Source organism: Somniosus microcephalus, unplaced genomic scaffold (genome assembly GCF_052327205.1).
Source record: "Somniosus microcephalus isolate GS21.2 unplaced genomic scaffold, FLI_Smic_1.0 unresolved_chr1, whole genome shotgun sequence".
NCBI classification, from domain to species: domain Eukaryota; kingdom Metazoa; phylum Chordata; class Chondrichthyes; order Squaliformes; family Somniosidae; genus Somniosus; species Somniosus microcephalus.
Window position 1 is genome coordinate 166,313,365 of NW_028225179.1, and position 24,101 is coordinate 166,337,465.

The 24,101-nt window shown below is 51.4% G+C and overlaps 1 protein-coding gene across 1 annotated transcript; it reads right to left on the reverse strand.

Annotated features, from left to right (window-relative positions):
• Nucleotides 1-1,774: 1,774 nt before the first annotated feature.
• On the reverse strand, nt 1,775-17,450 carry b3galt4 (UDP-Gal:betaGlcNAc beta 1,3-galactosyltransferase, polypeptide 4). The gene is made up of 2 exons (XM_085975291.1): nt 17,183-17,450; nt 1,775-11,409 (listed from the first exon to the last, which is right to left on the reverse strand). Exons 1-2 carry the CDS (start codon nt 17,305-17,307, stop codon nt 10,224-10,226), a joined length of 1,311 nt encoding a protein of 436 aa, XP_085831417.1. The 5' UTR covers nt 17,308-17,450; the 3' UTR covers nt 1,775-10,223.
• Nucleotides 17,451-24,101: the final 6,651 nt, after the last annotated feature.

Sequence of the window (24,101 nt, forward strand, 5' to 3'; positions counted from 1 at the left end):
GAGGGGGTGCCATTGTTACCAGGGCTCCAGTAGGCTTGTATTCCCTGGCATATAGACGGTTAAGGGGTGATGTAATATCTCCAAGTTTGCAGATGACACAAAGCTGGGTGGGCATGTGTGCTGTGAGGAGGATGCCGAGAAACTCCAGTATGATTTGGACAGGTTGGGCAATTGGGCAGATGCATGGCAGATGCAGTATAATGTGGATAAATGCGAGGTTATCCACTTTGGTGGCAAAAACAGGAAGGCAGATTATTATCTAAACGGCAATAGATTGGGAGAAGGGGAAGTGCAACGAGACCTGGGTGTCCTTGTGCACCAGTCGCTGAAGGTAAGCATGCAGGTGGTTAAGAAGGCACATGGTATGTTAGCCTTCGTAGAGAGAGGGCTTGAGTACAGGAATAAGGATGTCTTGCTGCAGTTGTACAGGGCCTTGGTGAGACCACACCTTGAGTATTGTGTGCAGTTTTGGTCGCCTTATCTGAGGAAGGACGTTCTTGCCATGGAGGGAGTGCAGCGAAGATTCACCAGGCTGATACCTGGGATGGCAGGAATGACGTATGAGGAGAGATTGGGTCGATTGGGCTTATACTCGCTGGAGTTTAGAAGAATGAGAGGGGATCTCATTGAAACTTATAAAATTCTAACAGGACTAGACAGACTAGATGCAGGAAGGATGTTCCCGATGGCCGGGGAGTCCAGAACCAGGGGTCACGGTCTAAAGATAAGGGGTAGGCCATTTAGGACAGATATGAGGAGGAATTTCTTCACCCAGAGAGTGGTGAACCTGTGGAATTCTCTACCACAGAAGGCAGTGGAGGCCAATTCATTAAATATATTCAAGAAGGAGTTGGATATATTTCTTAAGGCTAAAGGGATCAAGGGATATGGGGAGAAGGCAGGGACAGGGTACTGAGTTTGGATGATCAGCCATGATCTCATTGAATGGCGGAGCAGGCTCGAGGGGCCGAATGGCCTACTCCTGCTCCTATCTTCTATGTCTCTATGATTGAGGTCTTTAGGATTTTGAATGGAATTGATCCGGTGAGGGGAGTCTAGGACAAGGGGACCTAACCTTAAAATCAGAGGCAGGCCATCCTGGAGAGAAGTTGGGAAACACGTCTTCACACACCGGGTGGTGGAATTGTGGAACACTCCCACAAGAAACAGCAGGTTAGAATCATTGAAATTTACTGCACAGTAGCAGGCCATTCAGCCCGTCATGCCAGTGCTGGCTCTTCAAAAGTGCAGGCGTGCTTAATCCCACATCCCCACTTTTTGTCATAGAAAGTTACAGCACGGAAGGAGGCCATTTTGGCCCATCGTGTCCGCGCCGACCGACAAAGAGCTATCCGGCCTAATCCCACTTTCCAGCTCTTGGTCCGTAGCCCTGTAGGTTACGGTGCATCAAGTGCACATCCAAGTACTTTTTAAATGTGATGAGGGTCTCGGCCACTCCCACCCTTTCAGGCAGTGAGTTCCAGACCCCCACCACCCTCTGGTGAAGACATTTCCCCTCAAATCCCCTCTAAACCTTCCACCAATTACTTTAAATCTGTGCCCCCTGGTTATTGACCTCTCTGCTAGGGGAAATATGTCCTTCCTATCCACTCTATCTGGGCCCCTCATAATTTTATACACCTCAATTAAATCTCCGCTCAGCCTCCTCTGTTCCAAAGAAAACAAACCCAGCCGATCCAATCTTTCATCCTCATCAAGTAGCTGGCCCCAACCCCCTTTTAAAATTATTTATGGAATCAGCTTGCACCATCTATTCAAGATTCAAGATCATTTTATTGCCATATGTAACTAGTACAATGGAATGCTTACCCCCCACTCACTCCCACAATACAAGCATATAATATAAAAGCAAAAAAATAAAAACAAGTATAAATAAAAACAATAAGCAAATAAGCAGAAAGTATAGCAATAACAGTCCAAGTTGCAGGATATGATGAATAGTACAAAAAAGCCTCACTTACCACTGGAAATAATAGTAATGTAATATGATAAATATTCAATTTCAATTCAATTCGCTTTATTGGCATGACAAGGTACATCTTATGTTGCCAAAGCATCGAAAAACATTCATGGTTTACACAAAAATACAGATCTAGCCATACAGTGTATAAACAGATATATCCCTGAGTGTATAAATATACATTCATATAATTTGTATATACTCTTTTCTTATATTTAGTGATTGTCCCTCTGTTTATGGCAAGCTGTAACATAGTGTGCCGCTAAGGTTACACAATTTCTCTCTTCCCCTAGTAGGTATGGGAGTTTTATGGTAATATGAGTATAATATATATATTTACATAAACATTAACTATAATATATGGGGCAGTGCGATTAGCAGTTCAGTAGGCGCACTGCCTGTGGATAGAAACTGTTCTTAAACCTGCTGGTCCTGGTTCGGATGCTGCGGTACCGACGTCCGGACTGCAGGAGGGAGAACAGTTTGTGCCCAGGGTGATCGGGGTCCTGGATGATGGAGCGGGCCTTGTTCCGGCACCTGGTCTGGAAGATCTCCTCGATGGACGGAAGTGCGCACCCGATGATCTTTTCTGCCGTATTCACAACTCTCTGGATGGCTTTCTTGTTCTGTGCAGTGGTGTTACCATACCACACATTGACACCACTCGTCAGGACACACTCTATGGTGCCGCGGTAAAAGTTCACAAGCCACTGTGTGCTTATGCCGCATTTCCTCAGGCACCGTAGAGGGTAAAGGCAAGCTCAGTTAATAATTTGAAATCTGAGATCGATAGATCTTTGCTAGGCAAGGCTATAAAGAGAGAGGTGGAGCCAAGACGGGTGGATGAAGTCCAGATACAGATCAGCCATGGTCTCATTGAATGGCGGAACAGGCTCGAGGGGCCGAATGGCCTCCTCCTGTTCCTGTGTTCCTATCTGTTGGAGTTCACCCATGCCCTTGGTTTATAGGTCACAATATCCGAACTTCCCAGAACTATTTATCATTAAAAACATTCTTAAATGACCAATATTATCTTGTGATTAAATCTTTGAATAGTTCTTCAAGGTCTTTATACTTCATTTAAGTAAATAAAACCCATTGTGAGATTAAGTGTGTAGCCTTTGCATAATTCCTTTCTACATTCCATTAAATAATAATCTCACAATAACACTTTAGACTTTAGTGTCGAAACCCTGAGTGTATTTAGCAGGACAGGGAGTGGGAGGACTGTGAACAGTGTTTGAACTGGGCGAGGAATCTCAGTTTAATGTCTCATCCGAAAGACGGCACCTCCGACAGGGCAGCACTCCCTCAGTACTGCCCTGGAGTGTCAGCCTAGCTTTTTGTGCTCAAGTCTCTGGAGTGGGGCTTGAATCCACAACTTGATACAGTGGAGCTGGAAGGCAGATGGCAACAGGGGGACTGATCGGCCATTACCTCAAAAAAACACACTGCAGACACTGGAAATCTGAAACAAAAGCCAGAATGTGCTGGAGAAACAGCGTACGTCGGGGAGCGTCTACGGAGAGACCCGGCCTGTCAAAACTGGAAGATATTACCAACAAACAACATTTAATTAGGAACAGGAGAAAGTAAGGTGGGTACAGAATAAATGGACGTCCCACTGGGACCCTTCTTTCGCCCCTGTCCGCTGCTGCACTCGCGGTGTCGACCTGCTCTCGTTTTGTTTTAACAGCAGCCTGCCAGTTTTTCCATACTGCCCTTTATACCTGCCTCATCCCGCACCCCTTTAAACTATTCCTAGGAACAGGAGGAGGCCATTCAGCCCCTCAAGCCTGTGACAGAGGAATAGGAGGAGGCCATTCAGCCCCTCGAGCCAGTGACATAGGAACAGGAAGAGGCCATTCAGCCCCTCGAGCCAGTGACATAGGAACAGGAGGAGGCCATTCAGCCCCTCGAGCCAGTGACATAGGAACAGGAAGAGGCCATTCAGCCCCTCGAGCCTGTGACATAGGAACAGGAGGAGGCCATTCAGCCCCTCGAACATGTTACAGAGTAACAGGAGGAAACCATTCAGCCCCTCGAGCCTGTGACATAAGAACAGGAAGAGGCCATTCAGCCCCCTCAAGCCTATAACATAGGAACAGGAGGAGGTCATTCAGCCACTTGAACTTGTGACAAAGGAACAGGAGGAGGCCATTCAACCCCTCAATCCTGTAACATACAAACAGGAGGAGGCCATTCAGCCTGTCGAGCCTGTAACACAGGAACAGGAGGAGACCATTCAGCCCCTCGATCCAGTGACATAGGAACAGGAAGAGGCCATTGAGCCCCTCGAGCCTGTAATATAGGAACAGGAGGAGGCCATTCAGCCCCTCGAGCCTGTGACATAAGAATAGGAAGAGGCCATTCAGCCCCCTCAAGCCAGTGACATAGGAACAGGAGGAGGCCATTCAGCCCCTCGAGCCAGTGACATAGGAACAGGAAGAGGCCATTCAGCCCCTCGAGCCTGTGACATAGGAACAGGAGGAGGCCATTCAGCCCCTCGAACCTGTTACAGAGTAACAGGAGGAAACCATTCAGCCCCTCGAGCCTGTGACATAAGAACAGGAGGAGGCCATTCAGCCCCCTCAAGCCTATAACATAGGAACAGGAGGAGGCCATTCAGCCACTTGAACTTGTGACAAAGGAACAGGAGGAGGCCATTCAACCCCTCAATCCTGTAACATACAAACAGGAGGAGGCCATTCAGCCTGTCGAGCCTGTAACACAGGAACAGGAGGAGACCATTCAGCCCCTCGATCCAGTGACATAGGAACAGGAAGAGGCCATTGAGCCCCTCGAGCCTGTAATATAGGAACAGGAGGAGGCCATTCAGCCCCTCGAGCCTGTGACATAAGAATAGGAAGAGGCCATTCAGCCCCCTCAAGCCAGTGACATAGGAACAGGAGGAGGCCATTCAGCCCCTCGAGCCTGTAATATAGGAACAGGAGGAGGCCATTCAGCCCCTTGAACCTGTGAGAGAGGAATAGGAGGCCATTCAGCCCCTCGAGCCTGCAACATAGTAACAGGAGGAAACCATTCAGCCCCTCGAGCCTGTGACATAAGAACAGGAGGAGGTCATTTAGCCACTTGAACTTGTGACATAGGAACAGAAGGAGGCCATTCAGCCCCTCGAGCCTGTAACATAGAAACAGGAGGAGGTCATTTAGCCCCCTCAAGCCTATAACATAGGAACAGGAGGAGGTCATTCAGCCACTTGAACTTATGACATAGGAACAGAAGGAGGCCATTCAGCCCCTCGAGCCTGTAACATAGAAACAGGAGGAGGCCATTCAGCCTGTCACACAGGAACAGGAGGCCATTCAGCCCCTCGAGCCTGTAACATAGGAACAGGAGGAAACCATTCAGCCCATCGAGCCTGTGACATAAGAACAGGAGGAGGCCATTCAGCCCCCTCAAGCCTGTAATATAGAAACAGGAGGAGGCCATTCAGCCTGTCGAGTCTGTGACATAGGAACAGGAAGAGGCCACTCAGCCACTCAAGCCTGTAACATAGGAACAGGATGAAACCATTCAGCCCCTCGAGCCTGTGACATAAGAACAGGAGGAGGCCATTCAGCCCCCTCAAGCCTATAACATAGAAACAGGAGGAGGCCATTCAGCCTGTCGAGCCTGTGACACAGGAACAGGAGGAGGCCATTCAGCCACTCAAGCCTGTGACATAGGAACAGGAGGAGGCCATTCAGCCCCTCGAGCCAGTGGCATAGGAACAGGAGGAGGCCATTCAGCCCCTCGAGCCCGTGGCATAGGAACAGGAGGAGGCCATTCAACCTCTCGAGCCTGCTCTGCCATTCTCCTGTTCCTGGGCTGCTTCATGAGCCGGGTCCAGCGGGAAGGAGCCTATGGCCGTACGGGAGCCAAGGAAAGATCCAGAGTATGTTCACTCGGGATTGTGGTAAGATTTACCTGCTCCTCGGTGTTGGAGGGAGAGAAGGGAGCGACAGAACGGAGGCTGTGAAGCACTTTGTCTGCACTGTGCACCATTCAAACAGGTGAACAATAATTGTTTAAAAGCATCACTCAGCTGTCACCCAGTATTTACAGCACAGAAACAGGCCATTCAGCCCAACTGGTCCGTGCCAGTGTTTATGCTCCACACGAATCTCCTCCCACCCCTCTTCATCTCACCCCATCAACATATCCTTCTAATCCTCTCTCTCCCTCCTGCGCTTATCTCGCTTCCCCTTAAATGCATCAATTCTATTCGCCTCAACCACTCCGTGGTCACGAGTTCCACATTCTCACCACTCTCTGGGTAAAGAACTTTCTCCTGAATTCACTATTCGATTTATGAGTGATGATCTTATATTTGTGGCCCCTTAGTGCTGGTCTTACCCACAAGTAGAAACATTTTCTCTACGTCTACCCTATCGAACCCTTTCATAATCTTAAAGGCCTCCAGTACGATTTGGATAGAAACATGGCAAATGCACTATAATGTGGATAAATGTGAGGTTATCCACTTTGGTGGCAAAAACAGGAAGGCAGATTATTATTTGAATGGCAATAGATTGGGAGAAGGGGAAGTGCAAAGAGACCTGGGTGTCCTTGTGCACCAGTCGCTGAAGGTAAACATGCAGGTGCAGCAGACGGTTAAGAAGGCAAATGGCATGTTGGCCTTCGTAGTGAGAGGATTCGAGTACAGGAACAAGGATGTCTTGCTACAGTTGTACAGGGCCTTGGTGAGACCGCACCTTGAGTATTGTGTGCAGTTTTGGTCGCTTTGCCTGAGGAAGGACGTTCTTGCCATGGAAGGAGTGCAGCGAAGATTCACCAGGCTGATACCTGGGATGGCAGGAATGACGTATGAGGAGAGATTGTGTCGATTGGGCTTATACTCGCTGGAGTTTAGAAGATTGAGAGGGGATCTCATCGAAACCTATAAAATTCTGTCAGGCCTGGACAGACTAGATGCAGCAAGGATGTTTATGATGGCCGGGGAGTCCAGAACCAGGGGTCACAGTCTAAGGATAAGGGGTAAGCCATTTAGGACTGAAATGAGGAATTTCTTCACCCAGAGAGTGGTGAACCTGTGGAATTCTCTGCCACAGAGGGCGGTGGAGGCCAGTTCATTAAATATATTCAAGAAAGAGTTGGGTATATTTCTTGAGGCTAAAGGGATCAAGGGATATGGGGAGAAGGCAGAGACAGGGTACTGAATTTGGATGATCAGCCATGATCTCATTGAATGGCAGAGCAGGCTCGAGGGGCCGAATGGCCTACTCCTGCTCCTATCTTCTATGTTTCTATGTTTCTATCAGGTCACCCCTCAGCCTTCTCTTTTCTAGAGAAAAAAGAGCCCCAACCTGTTCAATTTTTCCTGATAGGTATAACCTCTCAGCTCTGGTATCATTCTAGTCAATCTTTCTGCACCTTCTCCAGTGCCTCGCTATCCTTTTTATAATATGGAGACCAGAACTGTTCAGAGGACGCCAAGGGTGGGCCATTTAGGACCGAGATGAGGAGGGATTTCTTCACTCGGAGGGTTGTGAATCTTGGGAATTCGCGACCGCAGAGGGCTGTGGATGCCGAGTCATTCAGTATATTCAAGGCTGAGATCGATAGATTTTTGGACTCTTAAGGGAATCAAGGGATATGGGGAAATCGGACGGGAAAGTGGAGAGGAGGTAGAAGATCAGCCATGATCTTATTGAAGGCTCGAGGGGTCATATGGCCGACTCCTGGCTCCTAATTCTGATGTTCTTATAAGTGTGTCTACCCAAGATTCTATACAAGTTTAGCATAACATCCCTGCCTTTCAGTTCTAGCCTCTCTAGAAATGCTTTGTTTGGATTTTTTAATTGCCTTATTAACCTGCGTCGCAACTTTTAGTGATCGGTATTCCCAGATTTTTTTTTGCTCCGCTACCCCATTTCGACGCTTATTTTCCAAGGCGTATGTGCCCTCCTTATTCTTCCTACCAAAATGCACTACCTCACACTTGGCTATATCAAAGTTTATTTGCCAATTACACGTCCCCATTCTGCGAGATTATTGGTTTCTTTTTCATTCCCCCCTCACAAGAACACCACAAATCTGGAAGTTTTCACAGAATCACAGAAACCCCACAGTGCAGATAGAGGCCGTTTCGGCCCATCGAGCCTGCACCGACACATATCCCACCCGATCCCCGTAACCCCTACACCAACACCAACACATATCCCACCCTATCCCTGTAACCCCACGTATTTAATCCCCCTAACACTAAGGGTCAATTTATCATAGCCAATCAACCTAACCCGCACATCTTTGGACAGTGGGAGGAAACCGGAGCACCCGGAGGAAACCCACGCAAACACGGGGAGAATGTGCAAACTCCACACAGACAGTCGCCCGAGGCCGGATTCGAACCCGGGTCTCTGGCGCTGTGAGGCAACAGTGCTAACCACTATGCCACCGTGCTGAAATCAATCGTTACGAGTGCAAAGAAGTGTTTGAAATTAATTTTAATATGGGGGGGGGGGGGGGAAACGGGCAGGCGTGATTTCCCACTGCGCAAGAGAGAATGATCACTTTCCAACCTTGAATTGAATTGCAGCAGATACTGTTAAAGGAAGGATAAGGTTTCACGGTTGGCTTCAGGTGCGGCCCAACATGTCCACGACAGTGCTTACACTGCACAGAGCCTCATCCCACCCCCTCAACATACCCTTCCATTCCTTTCTCCCTCATGTGTTTTGCTTCCTCTTAAATGCATCTAATCTCCAGAATAGCCAGAGGCAAATCGTCCAACCCCGTCAATCTCTGACATGTCTAGCCGACCTCTCCTCGAGTCGAGCAAAACTCCAGGTTACCGGTGTAACATTTCCAATTTAAATTATTCAACGCTGATCACTTGTATCCACAGATTACATCTCAGGTCGGAGCAGCACAAAACACCACCGGGTCACCCTGCGATGCTGGGCCATCACATACTGTGCATTTTAATTCAGCAGGACTAACACTAAAAGATGGAAAACACGCCCATTAGAGATTTTTTTTTTTTTTTTAAAATAAAGCCACACTTGCAGCATTTTTGAATTTTTATTTTTTACATAATCTATCTCTGTACACTGCCGGTCAAGTTTTTTCCACTGCCTATGTATATTTGTGGCGCCATCACTGGGAAGAAGGTGTAATTACAGCGTGACGTTTACATGGCTAGTTTCAATTGTAAATATCGAATTGATAATAGAAATGTAAACTTAAGTTCAAGTTTGCCTGAGTTTAAAATGGAGACTGAATTCTGTCTCTACGCGCTGGTCGAATTATACTCCACCCTCTAACTCTTGGTTCATCTGAAGACCACGTCTGCTCTTGATTGACTGGAAGGTCAACTAATTGCGATGCAAGATTTGGGTGATCATGCAGTCAAATTAAACAGCGGGGAAAGTTTGATTTACTCAATGTTGGTGACAAAGTTGAGGGAAAACACTTGAGTACTTGAGGTGTACCATACACACATCAGTTATGTTTTTGTGCTACTTGCAGTTGTTCACCCAGCTCTCTCCTCCACTTGCCCCCCAGCACCCAACACCCCAAATCACCCCACATTAAGCCCAATTCCCCAGCCAAGCGGTCAGGCAAAAGCCTGGGTTTCCGCCGATGAAACTGTTGAGCCAACCACAAGCATTACCCAGGTTGACTTTGACTGTGGAGGGTGTCAGTCTGGTTCAGTTGGTGGGGAGCTCTGCCACAGAGGTTTGAGAGTTCCAGGCCCACTCCAAGACCCGAGTGCAATGCTGAGGGAGTGCTGCATTGTCAGAGACGCTGCCCTTTCAGCGAGACGTCAAACCGAGGGTCCCCCTCTGCCGGTTTCGGTGGATGTCAAAGATGTCAAAAGAATGCACGGAAATCTCCAAGTCTCTCGGCCAATATCCGTCCCTTTTACCTAATAAATGAACTGACCATTCAGCTCCCTGCTCTTGACGGTGGATTGTCATCTCCAAAACGGCGGCTGTGTTTGCCGAGTGAACTCGTTCAAAGTAACTGGTTAGGATGTTTCGGAGAGATCCGATCAACCACTGGACAAATATCTGGTCCTTCTCTCTCCTTCTCACCCCCGCTCCGAGCCTGTGGGGAGAAGTCTCTACCCCACGTGACAGAAGCCTCCTGAAGTTTCCGAGGCCAAGAAGTCCAGCGCACATGGGTAATCAATCCAAATCCGTCCAGAGTCGGCCGTCCATGCCAGCGAGACCCGGTCACGTTGCCATTGACTGAACCACCTTGACCAGGCTGGCTACGCAGCACGAATCTGATCCACTAAATTCAGAAATTTGCAGACAAACAGAGCGACGTATTTTGCAACGAGCGAGCAGTCGCTGCCATCGTTCACCTGCCTCCATATGGTCTGCAACTCCTGGGCTGTTACGTGATGGGAGGAGAATATCGACTTGTAGCAACAGCGACTGAAGTGGAAGCGATGGCCGCCGGACATCTTGGAGGTGTGTGTCGGCAGCACACCCATCCGCTTGGCACAGATCCCAACAAAGACGTCTTCGATGTTGAGAAGCGGCAGCGAGAGAGCTGCCACATAGACCTTCCGAGCCACATCGCTGGACACCACGTAGGAGGTCCCGCTGCAGTAGTTAGGGTATTTGTCCCCTGGGTACACCGATTCAGAGGCGTAGTACAGGCTGGTGGAGTTGCGCACCACGGGGACATTCCTGTGCACCCTGCCCAGGTACAGGTCCTCCAGTCCATCACCTAGTCCCATCAGGTGCCCTACCAAGTTGTGATAGTTCAAGAAAACGTCATCATCAACCTTCAGAAGGAACTTTGCGGATGGGCAGTAAGTGACAAACCAGCGCATGATCATGATAGTCTTGAGGGTGAGGTTCAGGTAAGTGTCCACAAACAGGCCTTGGACCACATCCTGGTGCTGGTCCGATTCCCGGCCGATCGTCTCCTGCTCCTCTTCCGACTCGGGGATGCCCAGCGCAAAGAGCGTCCGCACCACTCGTCCTCGCACCTCCTTCTCGGAGCCCCAGCTCTCCCTGATCGCCGCCCTGCTTTGGGAATGTGATGGCTTACTGACCACAAAGCTGAGCAGGAAGACGTCGGAGCTCTCGCAGGCCCCGGGGCTGGCCACGCGATAGAACTTGGAGGCCTCCGGCTTGAGGGCCTCCCTGTCGAAGTCGGCCGCCTCCTTCCTCATCCGGGAGGAGTCTCCGGTGAGGGAGTTGGGGGAAGGTCGCAGCACCCATTCCTCTATACGCCCCAGGGAGAGGACAGTCAGCACCAGGACGGCGCCAGTCACCAGCAGCAGCAGTTTGGGCAGACACCGTGACAGGCTGCGTTTACCGGCGGGGCGCTGCATGATGTGGGGGGGTGGGTGGTCAAGGGCTGGCTGATGTACAACGGGAAACAGCAAATGTGCAGCAGGCAGCTGGCGAGGTCCGTCCCCAGGAAACACGGGGCGTCTCCTGCACAAGAAAAAAAATATCAACGGAAAAGAATGAAGCGGACGTTACTCCATGACCTCGCGGCCGAGCGCGATTGGAGAACACAGAGACCCGCAGAAAAGGCGTCCAAAAACAGCCAGCGCAACTCACGACATCCCCGCGTTTGTGGCTGGGAATGTTCCGCAGACCACGTTCCTCCTGCCCCGGCCCGCCGCTATCCGCCCATTTATTTTAACCTCCTCCCCCCAAACCTGTCTACCATCAGTGGGATGTTTGACCACGATGGCATCATAGCGCAGCCTGATCCTCGCCCAGTACGGTGGCATAGTGGTTAGCACTGTTGCCTCACAGCGCCAGGGACCCGGGTTCGAATCCGGCCTCGGGTGACTGTGCAAACTCCACACAGACATTCTCCCCGTGTTTGCGTGGGTTTCCTCCGGGTGCTCCGGTTTCCTCCCACAGTCCAAAGATGTGCGGGTTAGGTTGATTGGCTATGATAAATTGACCCTTAGTGTTAGGGGGATTAAATAAGTGGAGTTATGGGGATAGGGTGAGATATGTGTTGGTGTGGGGGTTATGGGGATCGGGTGGGATGTGTGTCGGTGCAGGCTCGATGGGCCGAAATGGCCTCTATCTGCACTGTGGGGTTTCTGTGATTCTGTGATATCTCCGGGTATGGACTTTCCACCGCAGGGAAGCACAGGATTTCAGTCAGGGGCAGGAGCCCAGGGTTGATTCCACACCCCACGCCCGCCTGGTGGCACTGAGACCAACTGTGCCTGTAATCAGCTGAATCAGCACAGCCCCGGGATGGATCCTGGGAACATTCACTCTCTGTGTGGCTCAATAATCCATCACTGAGCACTGGGGAACGGACATCACTTTCCAATCTATTTCCAAATTCATAAAACCATGGACATTTACAACACAGCAGGAGGCCATTCTGCCTACTGAGTCTGTGCCAGCCCCTTGTTAGCGCGGTCCCAAACTAATCCCACTGCTCCACTCTCTCCCCATAGCCCTGTATCAATCCCAAACTAATCCCACTGCCCCGCTCTCTCCCCATAGCCCTGTATCAATCCCAAACTAATCCCACTGCCCCGCTCTCTCCCCATAGCCCTGTATCAAACCGCAAACTAATCCCACTGCCCCGCTCTCTCCCCATAGCCCTGTATCAATCCCAAACTAATCCCACTGCCCCGCTCTCTCCCCATAGCCCTGTATCAATCCCAAACTAATCTCACTGCCCCGCTCTTTCTCCAAAGCCCTGTATCAATCCCAAACTAATCCCACTGCCCCACTCTCTCCCCATAGCCCTGTATTAATCCCAAACTAATCCCACTGCCCCGCTCACTCCCCATAGCCCTGTATTAATCCCAAACTAATCCCACTGCCCCGCTCTCTCCCCATAGCCCTGTATCAAACCGCAAACTAATCCCACTGCCCCGCTCTCTCCCCATAGCCCTGTATCAATCCCAAACTAATCCCACTGCCCCGCTCTCTCCCCATAGCCCTGTATCAATCCCAAACTAATCCCACTGCCCCGCTCTCTCCCCATAGCCCTGTATCAATCCCAAACTAATCCCACTGCCCCGCTCACTCCCCATAGCCCTGTATCAATCCCAAACTAATCTCACTGCCCCGCTCACTCCCCATAGCCCTGTTATCAATCCCAAACTAATCCCACTGCCCCGCTCACTCCCCATAGCCCTGTATCAATCCCAAACAAATCCCACTGCCCCACTCCCTCCCTCCCCATAGCCCTGTATTAATCCCACTGCCCCGTTCTCTCCCCATATCCCTGTATTAATTCCACTGCCCAGCTCCCTCCCCATATCCCTGTATCGACCCCAAACTAATCACACTGCCTCAATCTCTCCCCATAGTCCTTTATCAAACCCAAACTAAGCCCACTGCCCTGCTCTCTCCCCATGTATAGGGAGCTAGCAGGAGAGTGGGAATAGACTGGGTGGGATATTAAAGGGTACGGGGAGTGAGCATGAGAGTGGGATTAGACTGGGTGGGATATTAAAGGATACAGGGAGTGAGCGGGAGAGTGGGATTAGACTGGGTGGGATATTAAAGGGTACGGGGAGTGAGCGGGAGAGTGGGATTAGACTGGGTGGGATATTAAAGGATACAGGGAGTGAGGGGGAGAGTGGGATTAGACTGGGTGGGATATTAAAGGATACAGGGAGTGAGGGGGAGAGTGGGATTAGACTGGGTGGGATATTAAAGGATACAGGGAGTGAGCAGGAGAGTGGGATTAGACTGGGTGGGATATTAAAGGGTATGGGGAGTGAGCTGAGAGTGGGATTAGACTGGGTGGGATATTAAAGGGTATGGGGAGTGAGCGGGAGAGTGGGATTAGACTGGGTGGGATATTAAAGGGTACGGGGAGTGAGCGGGAGAGTGGGATTAGACTGGGTGGGATATTAAAGGGTATGGGGAGTGAGCGGGAGAGTGGGATTAGACTGGGTGGGATATTAAAGGGTATGGGGAGTGAGGGGGAGAGTGGGATTAGACTGGGTGGGATATTAAAGGGTATGGGGAGTGAGGGGGAGAGTGGGATTAGACTGGGTGGGATATTAAAGGGTATGGGGAGTGAGGGGGAGAGTGGGATTAGACTGGGTGGGATATTAAAGGGTGTGGGGAGAGTGGGATTAGACTGGGTGGGATATTAAAGGGTACAGGGAGTGAGGGGAGAGTGGGATTAGACTGGGTGGGATATTAAAGGGTATGGGGAGTGAGGGGGAGAGTGGGATTAGACTGGGTGGGATATTAAAGGGTACAGGGAGTTAGGGGAGAGTGGGATTAGACTGGGTGGGATATTAAAGAGTATGGGGAGTGAGGGGAGAGTGGGATTAGACTGGGTGGGATATTAAAGGGTGCGGGGAGTGAGCGGGAGAGTGGGATTAGACTGGGTGGGATATTAAAGGGTACAGGGAGTGAGGGGGAGAGTGGGATTAGACTGGGTGGGATATTAAAGGGTGTGGGGAGTGAGGGGGAGAGTGGGATTAGACTGGGTGGGATATTAAAGGATACGGGGAGTGAGGGGGAGAGTGGGATTAGACTGGGTGGGATATTAAAGAGTGTGGGGAGTGAGGGGGAGAGTGGGGTTAGACTGGGTGGGATATTAAAGGATACGGGGAGTGAGGGGGAGAGTGGGATTAGACTGGGTGGGATATTAAAGGGTATGGGGAGTGAGGGGGAGAGTGGGATTAGACTGGGTGGGATATTAAAGGATACGGGGAGTGAGGGGGAGAGTGGGGTTAGACTGGGTGGGATATTAAAGAGTGTGGGGAGTGAGGGGGAGAGTGGGATTAGACTGGGTGGGATATTAAAGGGTACGGGGAGTGAGGGGGAGAGTGGGATTAGACTGGGTGGGATATTAAAGGGTATGGGGAGTGAGGGGGAGAGTGGGATTAGACTGGGTGGGATATTAAAGGGTACGGGGAGTGAGGGGGAGAGTGGGATTAGACTGGGTGGGATATTAAAGGGTACGGGGAGTGAGGGGGAGAGTGGGATTAGACTGGGTGGGATATTAAAGGATACAGGGAGTGAGGGGGAGAGTGGGATTAGACTGGGTGGGATATTAAAGGGTATGGGGAGTGAGGGGGAGAGTGGGATTAGACTGGGTGGGATATTAAAGGATACGGGGAGTGAGGGGGAGAGTGGGGTTAGACTGGGTGGGATATTAAAGAGTGTGGGGAGTGAGGGGGAGAGTGGGATTAGACTGGGTGGGATATTAAAGGGTACGGGGAGTGAGGGGGAGAGTGGGATTAGACTGGGTGGGATATTAAAGGGTATGGGGAGTGAGGGGGAGAGTGGGATTAGACTGGGTGGGATATTAAAGGGTACGGGGAGTGAGGGGGAGAGTGGGATTAGACTGGGTGGGATATTAAAGGGTACGGGGAGTGAGGGGGAGAGTGGGATTAGACTGGGTGGGATATTAAAGGATACAGGGAGTGAGCGGGAGAGTGGGATTAGACTAGGTGGGATATTAAAGGGTACGGGGAGTGAGGGGGAGAGTGGGATTAGACTGGGTGGGATATTAAAGGGTACAGGGAGTGAGCGGGAGGGTGGGATTAGACTGGGTGGGATATTAAAGGATACAGGGAGTGAGCAGGAGAGTGGGAATAGACTGAGTGGGATATTGAAGAGTACGGGGAGTTCAGATCATCTACAGATACCGAATGAAAAAGCTGGGCGCAGCACGGATTACTACGGAACACTACTGCTGTCTATTCTCCAATCAGGCCAACGCCCATTTACTGTAACTGTTTCCTGCTCAATGTTATTTCTGTGCTGCTATTTCCTGTTATATTATGTAACTGGGTTTTTCTAACCACCGCCACTCTTGTGGGGCACCTTATTGAACTCCTCCCAATGTCACTACACCACACAGATCGGCTGGGATCTGTGAGCCCCAGCTGGTCAGATACAATACTCCTGCAGTTGGCACTGTGGCATCGAGACACACACAGACAGACACCAAGACAGAGAGCCAGAGAGACACAGACAGAAACCGAGACACACAGACACACACCAAGACATAGAGACACAGACAGAAACCGAGACACACAGACACACACCAAGACATAGGGAGACACACACCAAGACAGACCGAGATACAAAGATAGACACACACACAGACACTGAGACAGACACACACAGACAGAGAGACACACACCGAGACAGAGACTCACACACACAGAGAGAGACGCACACACAATGCAGAGACACAGGGACACACAGAGACACACACAATGCACACACACAGAGACACACACACAGGGACAGACAGAGAGAGAGACACACACACACACACACAGACAGAGACTCACAGACACAGAGACTCACACACAGAGAGAGATGCACACACAGAGACACACACAATGCACACAGAAACACACACAATGCAAACAGAGACAGACTGTGTCCCCTTCTGTTCCCTCGCTGTGGGACCTTTGGTCGAATTACCCGTTCTACCGAAATCCTAAACGCCGCTCTTGAGAAGGAGAAGCGGTCTCGCTTGGACGGGGGCGGTGGGTCAGCGGTCAGCCGGAGAGGGTGGCGTCGCGCCATTCGCTTCCCAGCGACACAAACAGCCAGTGGACGCGGTGCTTGCAGAGTGAGGCGGGGAAGAGGGGCCATTGCAAGGAGGAACACCACCCCCCCCCCCCCCCCCCAAATCCCCAGAACCCAGCCCCATGCTCAACCCCATCTCCCGACACCTCGCTGCACAGACCCAGCGATCAATGTCCTGGGTGCGTACTTAATATAGAGAGAAAGAGAGAGAGAGAGAGATCTGCAATGCATCAATCTGCAAGGATGGTGTTTTCAATTCTGTGAGAGAATGCAGCAACGAGAAGGACTGGGCAAAAAAGAAAATGTTAACCAGTCAATATAAGACAAAGACACCGAGACAGAGAGACACACAGACAGACACCGAGACATAGCGAGCCAGAGACACACAGACAGACACCGAGACAGAGACACACAGACAGACACCGAGACAGAGACACACAGACAGACACCGAGACAGAGACACACAGACAGACACCGAGACAGAGACACACAGACAGACACCGAGACAGAGACACACAGACACACAGACAGACACCGAGCCAGACACACACAGACAGACACCGAGACACACAGAGATACAAAGATAGACACAGACACACACACAGACGGATACAGAGACACACACAATGCAGAGACACAGACAGAGAGACACACACAGACAGAGTGCACAGAGACACAGACACAGAGACGTTCTTCCACATACCGGCCGGTCAGGCTGCTCTCGGCCACAGCCGCTGGTCGCTGCAGCGGGCCGCATTGCGCTGGAACAAGTGGAATCTGGCCGGGCTCCGTGCTGCCGGGAAAGTGAGCGGAGACCAGCCGCTCCATGGCGGGGGGGGGGGACCCCGGGCTCACTGCCCCGCTTTACATGGAGACGGGGCGAGGACACTGTGAGACTCCCTCTCTTCCCCCCAGGCCGGTTATCTCATCTGGCTGCAGTGTCCCAGCCCATAACAGGAAGGAAATGCACCCTGCCCTCCATGCCCTCTCTCAATTCAATTCAATTCAATTCAGTTCAAATCGCTTTATTGGCATGACAAGTTACATCTTATGTTGCCAAAGCATCGGAAAACATTCATGTTTGTTCACAAAAATACAGATCTATCCATACAGTGTATAAACAGATATATCCCTGAGTGTATAAATATACTTTCATATAATTTATATATACTCTTTTCTTATATTTAGTGGTTGTCCCTCTGTTTATGGCAAGCTGTAACATCCAGGGGCCACAGTCTAAAGATAAGGGTGTGGCGGAGCCACCAAAGGACTCAGATCGGTTGTATATAATTCCTTTCACAGGATGTTAGCTACAGCCTGTGTCTGTACCTTTATTTATACTGTTTAACTGTACAGAGTGTAGTTATCTTAACAGCGCAGGTTAAACGTGATGACGTCATGCCGTTCATCACGCAATCCCCGACTGGCGGGAAGAACATGATGACGTCAGCGACCAGACCGCCCCAGCAGTCCTCATGGAGCCTCCAGAGAGAGCAGACCTACATTCGATGTTATCCTACAGTTCCTTGTTAAAACCTGTTTGTTTCATTAAAGTTCGTTTTGTTTGATCGCCTGAGCAGAACTCAGTCTTTTAGTTAGGAACCCACGTTCCTACATTGGTGATCCCGACTTTCGCGAACGGTTTTTGCGATAGATCTTCAGCATGGAAACGAACGCCGTGACTCTGAAACTGCCACAGTTCTGGGAGCAACAACCAGCCGCGTGGTTTATCCAGGCTGAAGCCCAGTTCGCCATCAGGAACATTGTCGCGGATCAGACCCGTTATTACTACGTGGTCTCTGCCCTCGATAGCGCCACTGCCTCGCTGATTGTCAGCCTTCTCGGTAGTCCACCTATTGACCGCAAGTATGATACGTTAAAGGCGCGGTTGCTACAAGCCTTCGGGCTTTCGAAGTCAGAACGCGCTCGCCGGCTCCTCGCTATGCCCGGCCTCGGGGACTCCAAACCGTCCGAGCTCATGAGCCAAATGCGCACGCTCTTGGGTGCCGAGCCGGAATGCTTCCTCTTCCGAGAGCTATTCCTCTGCCAACTGCCGGAGCAGGTGTAGGCTGCCCTAGCCATGTCCGAGGTTACAGACGGCGCAGAGCTTGCTGCCGAAGCAGATAAGATTTTCACAGTAACCCAGCAGTGCTGCGCCGCCACGAGACGCCCATCCCCCACAGACACGGCTCCAGCTCCTTCTGCAGCGGGCTGGTGCGTCTCCCACGCCCGTTTTGGCGCGAAAGCACGACACTGCCGCTCTCCCTGCAGCTTTTCGCCCCAAAAAAACCAAAGCTGCTGCAGCGTTCATGGCGAAGGAGGGCCGGGTCTAACGGGCGCTCCACAGCTGTGATGGCCATCGGATCTTCGGGGAAGCTGCTTTTCATCACAGACTCCCTTTCGGGTCGATGTTTCCTTTGCGACACCGGGTTGCAGTGTAGCATGCGTCGAGTCTTGATATTCAAGCTGGGGGCCACGGTCTTTCCCTCGAGGCGGCTAATGGCGCAGCCATTTTAACTTTTGGAAAGCAGCGGGTCCAAGTGTGTTTCGGCGGTCAGTGCTTCCACTGGGAATTCGTCACGGCCAAAGTCTCGCAGGCCATCCTGGGGGCGGATTTTCTGTGTGCCAACGGTTTCCTCGTCGATGTCCGGCACCGCCGGTTGATCAACGCGGCTACCTTAAACTCGATTCCGTGCCACCACGGTTACGCCGTGACACGCTCTGTCGCCTGTGCGTTCCCATCTCCGGATGACTTCACTCGTCTCCTCGGAGAGTTCCCGGAGCTGACCAGGCCAACTTTCTCCACCTCGGTCATGAAGCATGGTGTGGAGCATCATATCGCCATGACTGGCTCCCTGGTTTATGCACGGTCTCGAAGGCTTGAACCCGGCAAGCTCGCGGCTGCGAAAGCGGAGTTCGACACGATGGAGCGGCTGGGGATTATTTGCCGGTCGAATAGTCCCTGGTCTTCGCCTCACCACATTGTTCCGGAGCCTGTCGAGGGCTGGCGGCCATGCGGCGACTACCGACGCCTAAACGACGACACTACTCCTGATCGGTACCCGATCCCGCATATCCAGGATTTTTCGGCCCATTTGGCGGGCAATTCCATCTTTTCTAAAGTCGACCTCATCCGTGGGTATCACCAGGTTCCCGTTCACCCGCAAGATGTTCCAAAAACCGCCGTTATCACCCCGTTCGGCCTTTTTGAGTTCCTGTGGATGCCATTCGGTTTGAAGAACGTGGCACAGGCTTTCCAGCGCCTTATGTACACTGTGCTCCGAGACCTAACTTTCATCTTTGTCTACCTCGACGACATCCTCATTGCCAGTGCTAGCAAGGAAGAGCACATCGGCCATTTGCGTACCCTCTTCACACGCCTCAGCCAGCACGGATTAATCATCAACCCGGCCAAGTGCCAGTTCGGCTTGCAACGGATCGATTTTTTGGGACACTGCATCACCTCGGACGGCACCGTTCCCTTACTGACGAAGGTGGAGGCTGTTACCTCTTTCCCACGCCCGCAGACCGTCCGGGCTCTGCAAGAGTTCCTGGGGATGGTCAATTTCTATCACCCTAAGGCGGCCCTGCTTATGCAGCATTTGTAAGAGGCCCTCAAGGGCAAATCCGGTAAAGATCCAATCGGCTGGACGGCCGAGATGGACCAAGCGTTCGTCAACACCAAGAGCGCCTTGGCCAATGCAACCATGCTGGCGCACCCGCTTCCAGGCGCTACCATCGCCCTTACTACAGACGCGTCAGACTACGCCATTGGCGCAGTACAGGAGCAGTGGGTGAACGGCACGTGGCAACCGCTGGCGTTTTTCAGTCGTCAACTGCGGAAAAATGAGAGAAAATACAGCACCTTCGATTGGGAGTTGCTGGCCCTTTTTCTGCCCATCCGCCATTTCCGGTTTTTATTGGAAGGATGCCCCTTCACGGCTTTTGTCGACCACAAGCCGCTGGCTTTCGCCATGGCCAAGACCACCGAACCATGGTCAGCTCGTCAACAACGTCACCTGACGTTTATTTCTGAATTCACCACAGACATTCAACATGTGTCTGGTAAAGACAACCTGGTAGCGGATTGCCTCTCCCATGCGACGGTCCACACGGTTCACCTTGGGATTGACTATGCTCTCATGGCTGAGGATTAGATTTCGGACCCAGAGGCCCAATCATACAGAACCGTCCCATCTAGTTTCCAAGCAGCCGACATCAGCTTCCAGGCCGCAGGCACCACGCTCCTTTGCGACGTCTCCATGGGAGTTCCCCGACCTATCGTGCCAGTCGCATGGTGCCGGAGAGTGTTCGACACAATACACGGGTTGTCGCACCCTGGTATGAAGGCTTCACAACGGCTAATGTCGGTGAAATACGTCTGGAAGGGTATGCACCTGGATGTCCGTGACTGGGCCAACACCTGCGTGGTCTGCCAGAAGGCCAAGGTCCAGCGTCATGTTAAAGCTCCAGTGGCTACGTTCGCTGTTCCGGAGCATCGTTTCGACCACGTGCATGTGGACCTGGTGGGGCCACTTCCACCTTCCCATGGCTATACTCATCTCCTCACCGTGGTGGACCGCACCACTAGGTGGCCAGAGGCAATTCCTTTGGTTTCCACCACTTTGGCGGACGTCACTAGAACTTTCATCTCCTGTTGGGTTGCTCGTTTCGGGGTACCGCCGGACATCTCTTCCGATTGTGGGCCACAATTCTCCTCGGAGCTCTGGAACGCTGTAGCTCAGGGGCTCGGCACCAAACTTCATCGCACCACCGCCTATCATCCACAGGCGAACGGCCTGTGCGAGCGATTCCACAGGTCGCTTAAAGCCGCCCTACGGGCCAGTCTTCAAGGTGCAGGATGGGTGGACAGGCTCCCATGGGTCCTTTTGGGTCTTCGTACGGCGCCCAAAGAAGACCTGCAATCGTCTTCGGCGGAGCTCATTTATGGCCAGCCGCTCCGAGTCCCAGGTGATTTCCTCCCTTCTCCCACAGAACCATGGTCCGCCTCCCAGCACCTCGTCAGCCACCAGGAAGCGGCCAGGTGTTTCGCTCCGGTGCCTACGACAAATCACAGCCTACAGACCTCCCACGTGCCGGTTGAGCTGAAGAGCGCCGAGTACGCCTTTATCCGCCATGACACTCACCGGGAGCCGTTCAAGCCTCCTTACACTGATCCTTTCCGCGTCATCGAACCGGGAGACAAATCCTTTTTGGTTGACATCGGAGGAAAGCCAGATCACATTTCGGTGGACCGGTTGAAGCCGGCTCATTTGGACCTGGACCGCCCAGTCGTCATTGCTCAACCACCGAAACGTGGCCGTCCGCCCGCAGCCGCCTTGACAGATCAACCACAGCCGCCTGCCAGTTCGACCACACCCGCCACGCCAGCTAAACCACAGCCGTCCGCCAGCTCGACCACCGTCCATCAGCTTCCTCTGCCAGGTTACCAAAGTCGCTCGGACAAGCTTGTCAGGCCTCCTCGACGTCTCACTTTTACTGTTAAAGACAATTCTGGGGGGGGGCGCGCATGTGGCGGAGCCACCAAAGGACTCAGATCGGTTGTATATAATTCCTTTAACAGCATGTTAGCTACAGCCTGTGTCTGTACCTTTATTTATACTGTTTAACTGTACAGAGTGTCGTTACCTTAACAGCGCGGGTTAAACGTGATGACGTCATGCCGTTCATCACGTGATCCCCGACTGGCGGGAAGAACGTGATGATGTCATGATGTCAGCGACCAGACCGCCCCAGCAGTCCTCGTGGAGCCTCCAGAGAGAGCAGACCTGTATTCGATGTTATCCTGCAGTTTCTTGTTAAAACCTGTTTGTTTCATTAAAGTTCGTTTTGTTTAATCGCCTGAGTAGAACTCAGTCTTTTAGTTGGGAACCCATGTTCCTACAAGGGTGTTATGTCTGACATTGGTGATAGGTACTCGATTGCCTTGGCCTGAGCACATGGAGTTTGATAGTGCTGTTATCGTTGTATTGTGTCTGACATTGGATATAGGTATTCGATTGCTTTTGCCTGTAAGAGTGTGTTTGGATCAGCCATTAAAAGCAACATGGATTGAGCTCTGCATACGGCCTCTGGATTATCTTTGCAAACGCAACATTTGGCGACGAGGATGGCTGAAATCTCTCTTCTACCACCTCCTCCCTTCCTCGCACTACCCGGTGAGCCCCCGATCCCATGGGTTCGCTGGTTACAGTCCTTTGAAACCTACCGCACTGCTCTCGGACTAGAAAATGTGAGTACAGCACGGAAAAAGGCACTGTTAACCCATTGCTTGGGAGCGGAGGGCCAGCGTGTTCTTGGGATATTAGGCACAGCAGACTCAATTCAAACATATGATGTGGCTGTGGCTCTCTTAAGCACACACTTCTCTGCCCCACAAAGTGCCCTCCTACGGCAAGTCATTTTTAGACAGCGTCACCAACTTCCCGGCGAGTCGGTGCATCAATACGTAGCGAATTTGAGGGGGTTAGCTAGCTCATGCAAGTTCGGTGCACTACAAGACGAGATGGTGCGTGATCAACTAATAGAGCACACCGACAATGTGAGAGTGCGTGAAAGACTGTTACTTGAGTCAGACGATCTGTCGTTGTCACAGGCAGTCAACATTGCCTTTCAAGTGGAGTCTGCAGCCGAATGTGCAGCGAAACTAGCACACACACCCAGTGATGGTGCCCTCAGCCCCGACAGCCCTGACACTGTAATGCTCGCGTGACGGCAGCAACGCGCGCTACCGCGGCAACAGTGTGGAAACTGTAGATCTCATTCACATGCTACAAGAGCAGAGAATTGCCCCACGCGCGGCCAAGCCTGTTGCAATTGTGGAAAACAAAATCACTTTGCCAATGTCTGCCGCTCTGCCGGGTTGCTACAAGTGAACACTCTCAGTCCTCAAGCACTATAATTCACAACGTGAGCTCTGGGCCAGTAGTGGCTTTCAAGTCATGCACAATTAACCTGAATGATGTGTGCATCCCTCTGTTGTTGGATACCGGCGTCAGCATCTCACTGCTGAATGTAACATAGAAACATAGAAGATAGGAGTAGGCCATTCGGCCCCTCGAGCCTGCTCCGCCATTCAATGAGCTCATGGCTGATCATCCAAACTCAGTACCCTGTCCCTGCCTTCTCCCCATATCCCTTGATACCTTTAGCTCTAAGAAATATATCTAACTCCTTCTTGAATATATTTAAAGACTTGGCCTCAACCGCCTTCTGTGGTAGAGAATTCCACAGGTTCACCACTCTCTGGGTGAAGAAATTCTTCCTCATCTCTGTCCTAAATGGCTTACCCCTTATCCTTAGACTATGACCCCTGGTTCTGGACTCTCCGACCATCGGGAACATTCTACCTGCATCTAGTTTGTCCAGACCTGTCAGAATTTTATAAGTTTCGATGAGATCCCCTCTCATTCTTCTAAACTCCAGCGAGTATAAGCCCAATCGACCCAATCTCTCCTCATACATCATTCCTGCCATCCCAGGGATCAGCCTTGTGAATCTTCGCTGAACTCCTTCCATGGCAAGAACATCCTTCCTCAGATAAGGCGACCAAAACTGCACGCAATACTCAAGGTGTGGTCTCACCAAGGCCCTGTACAACT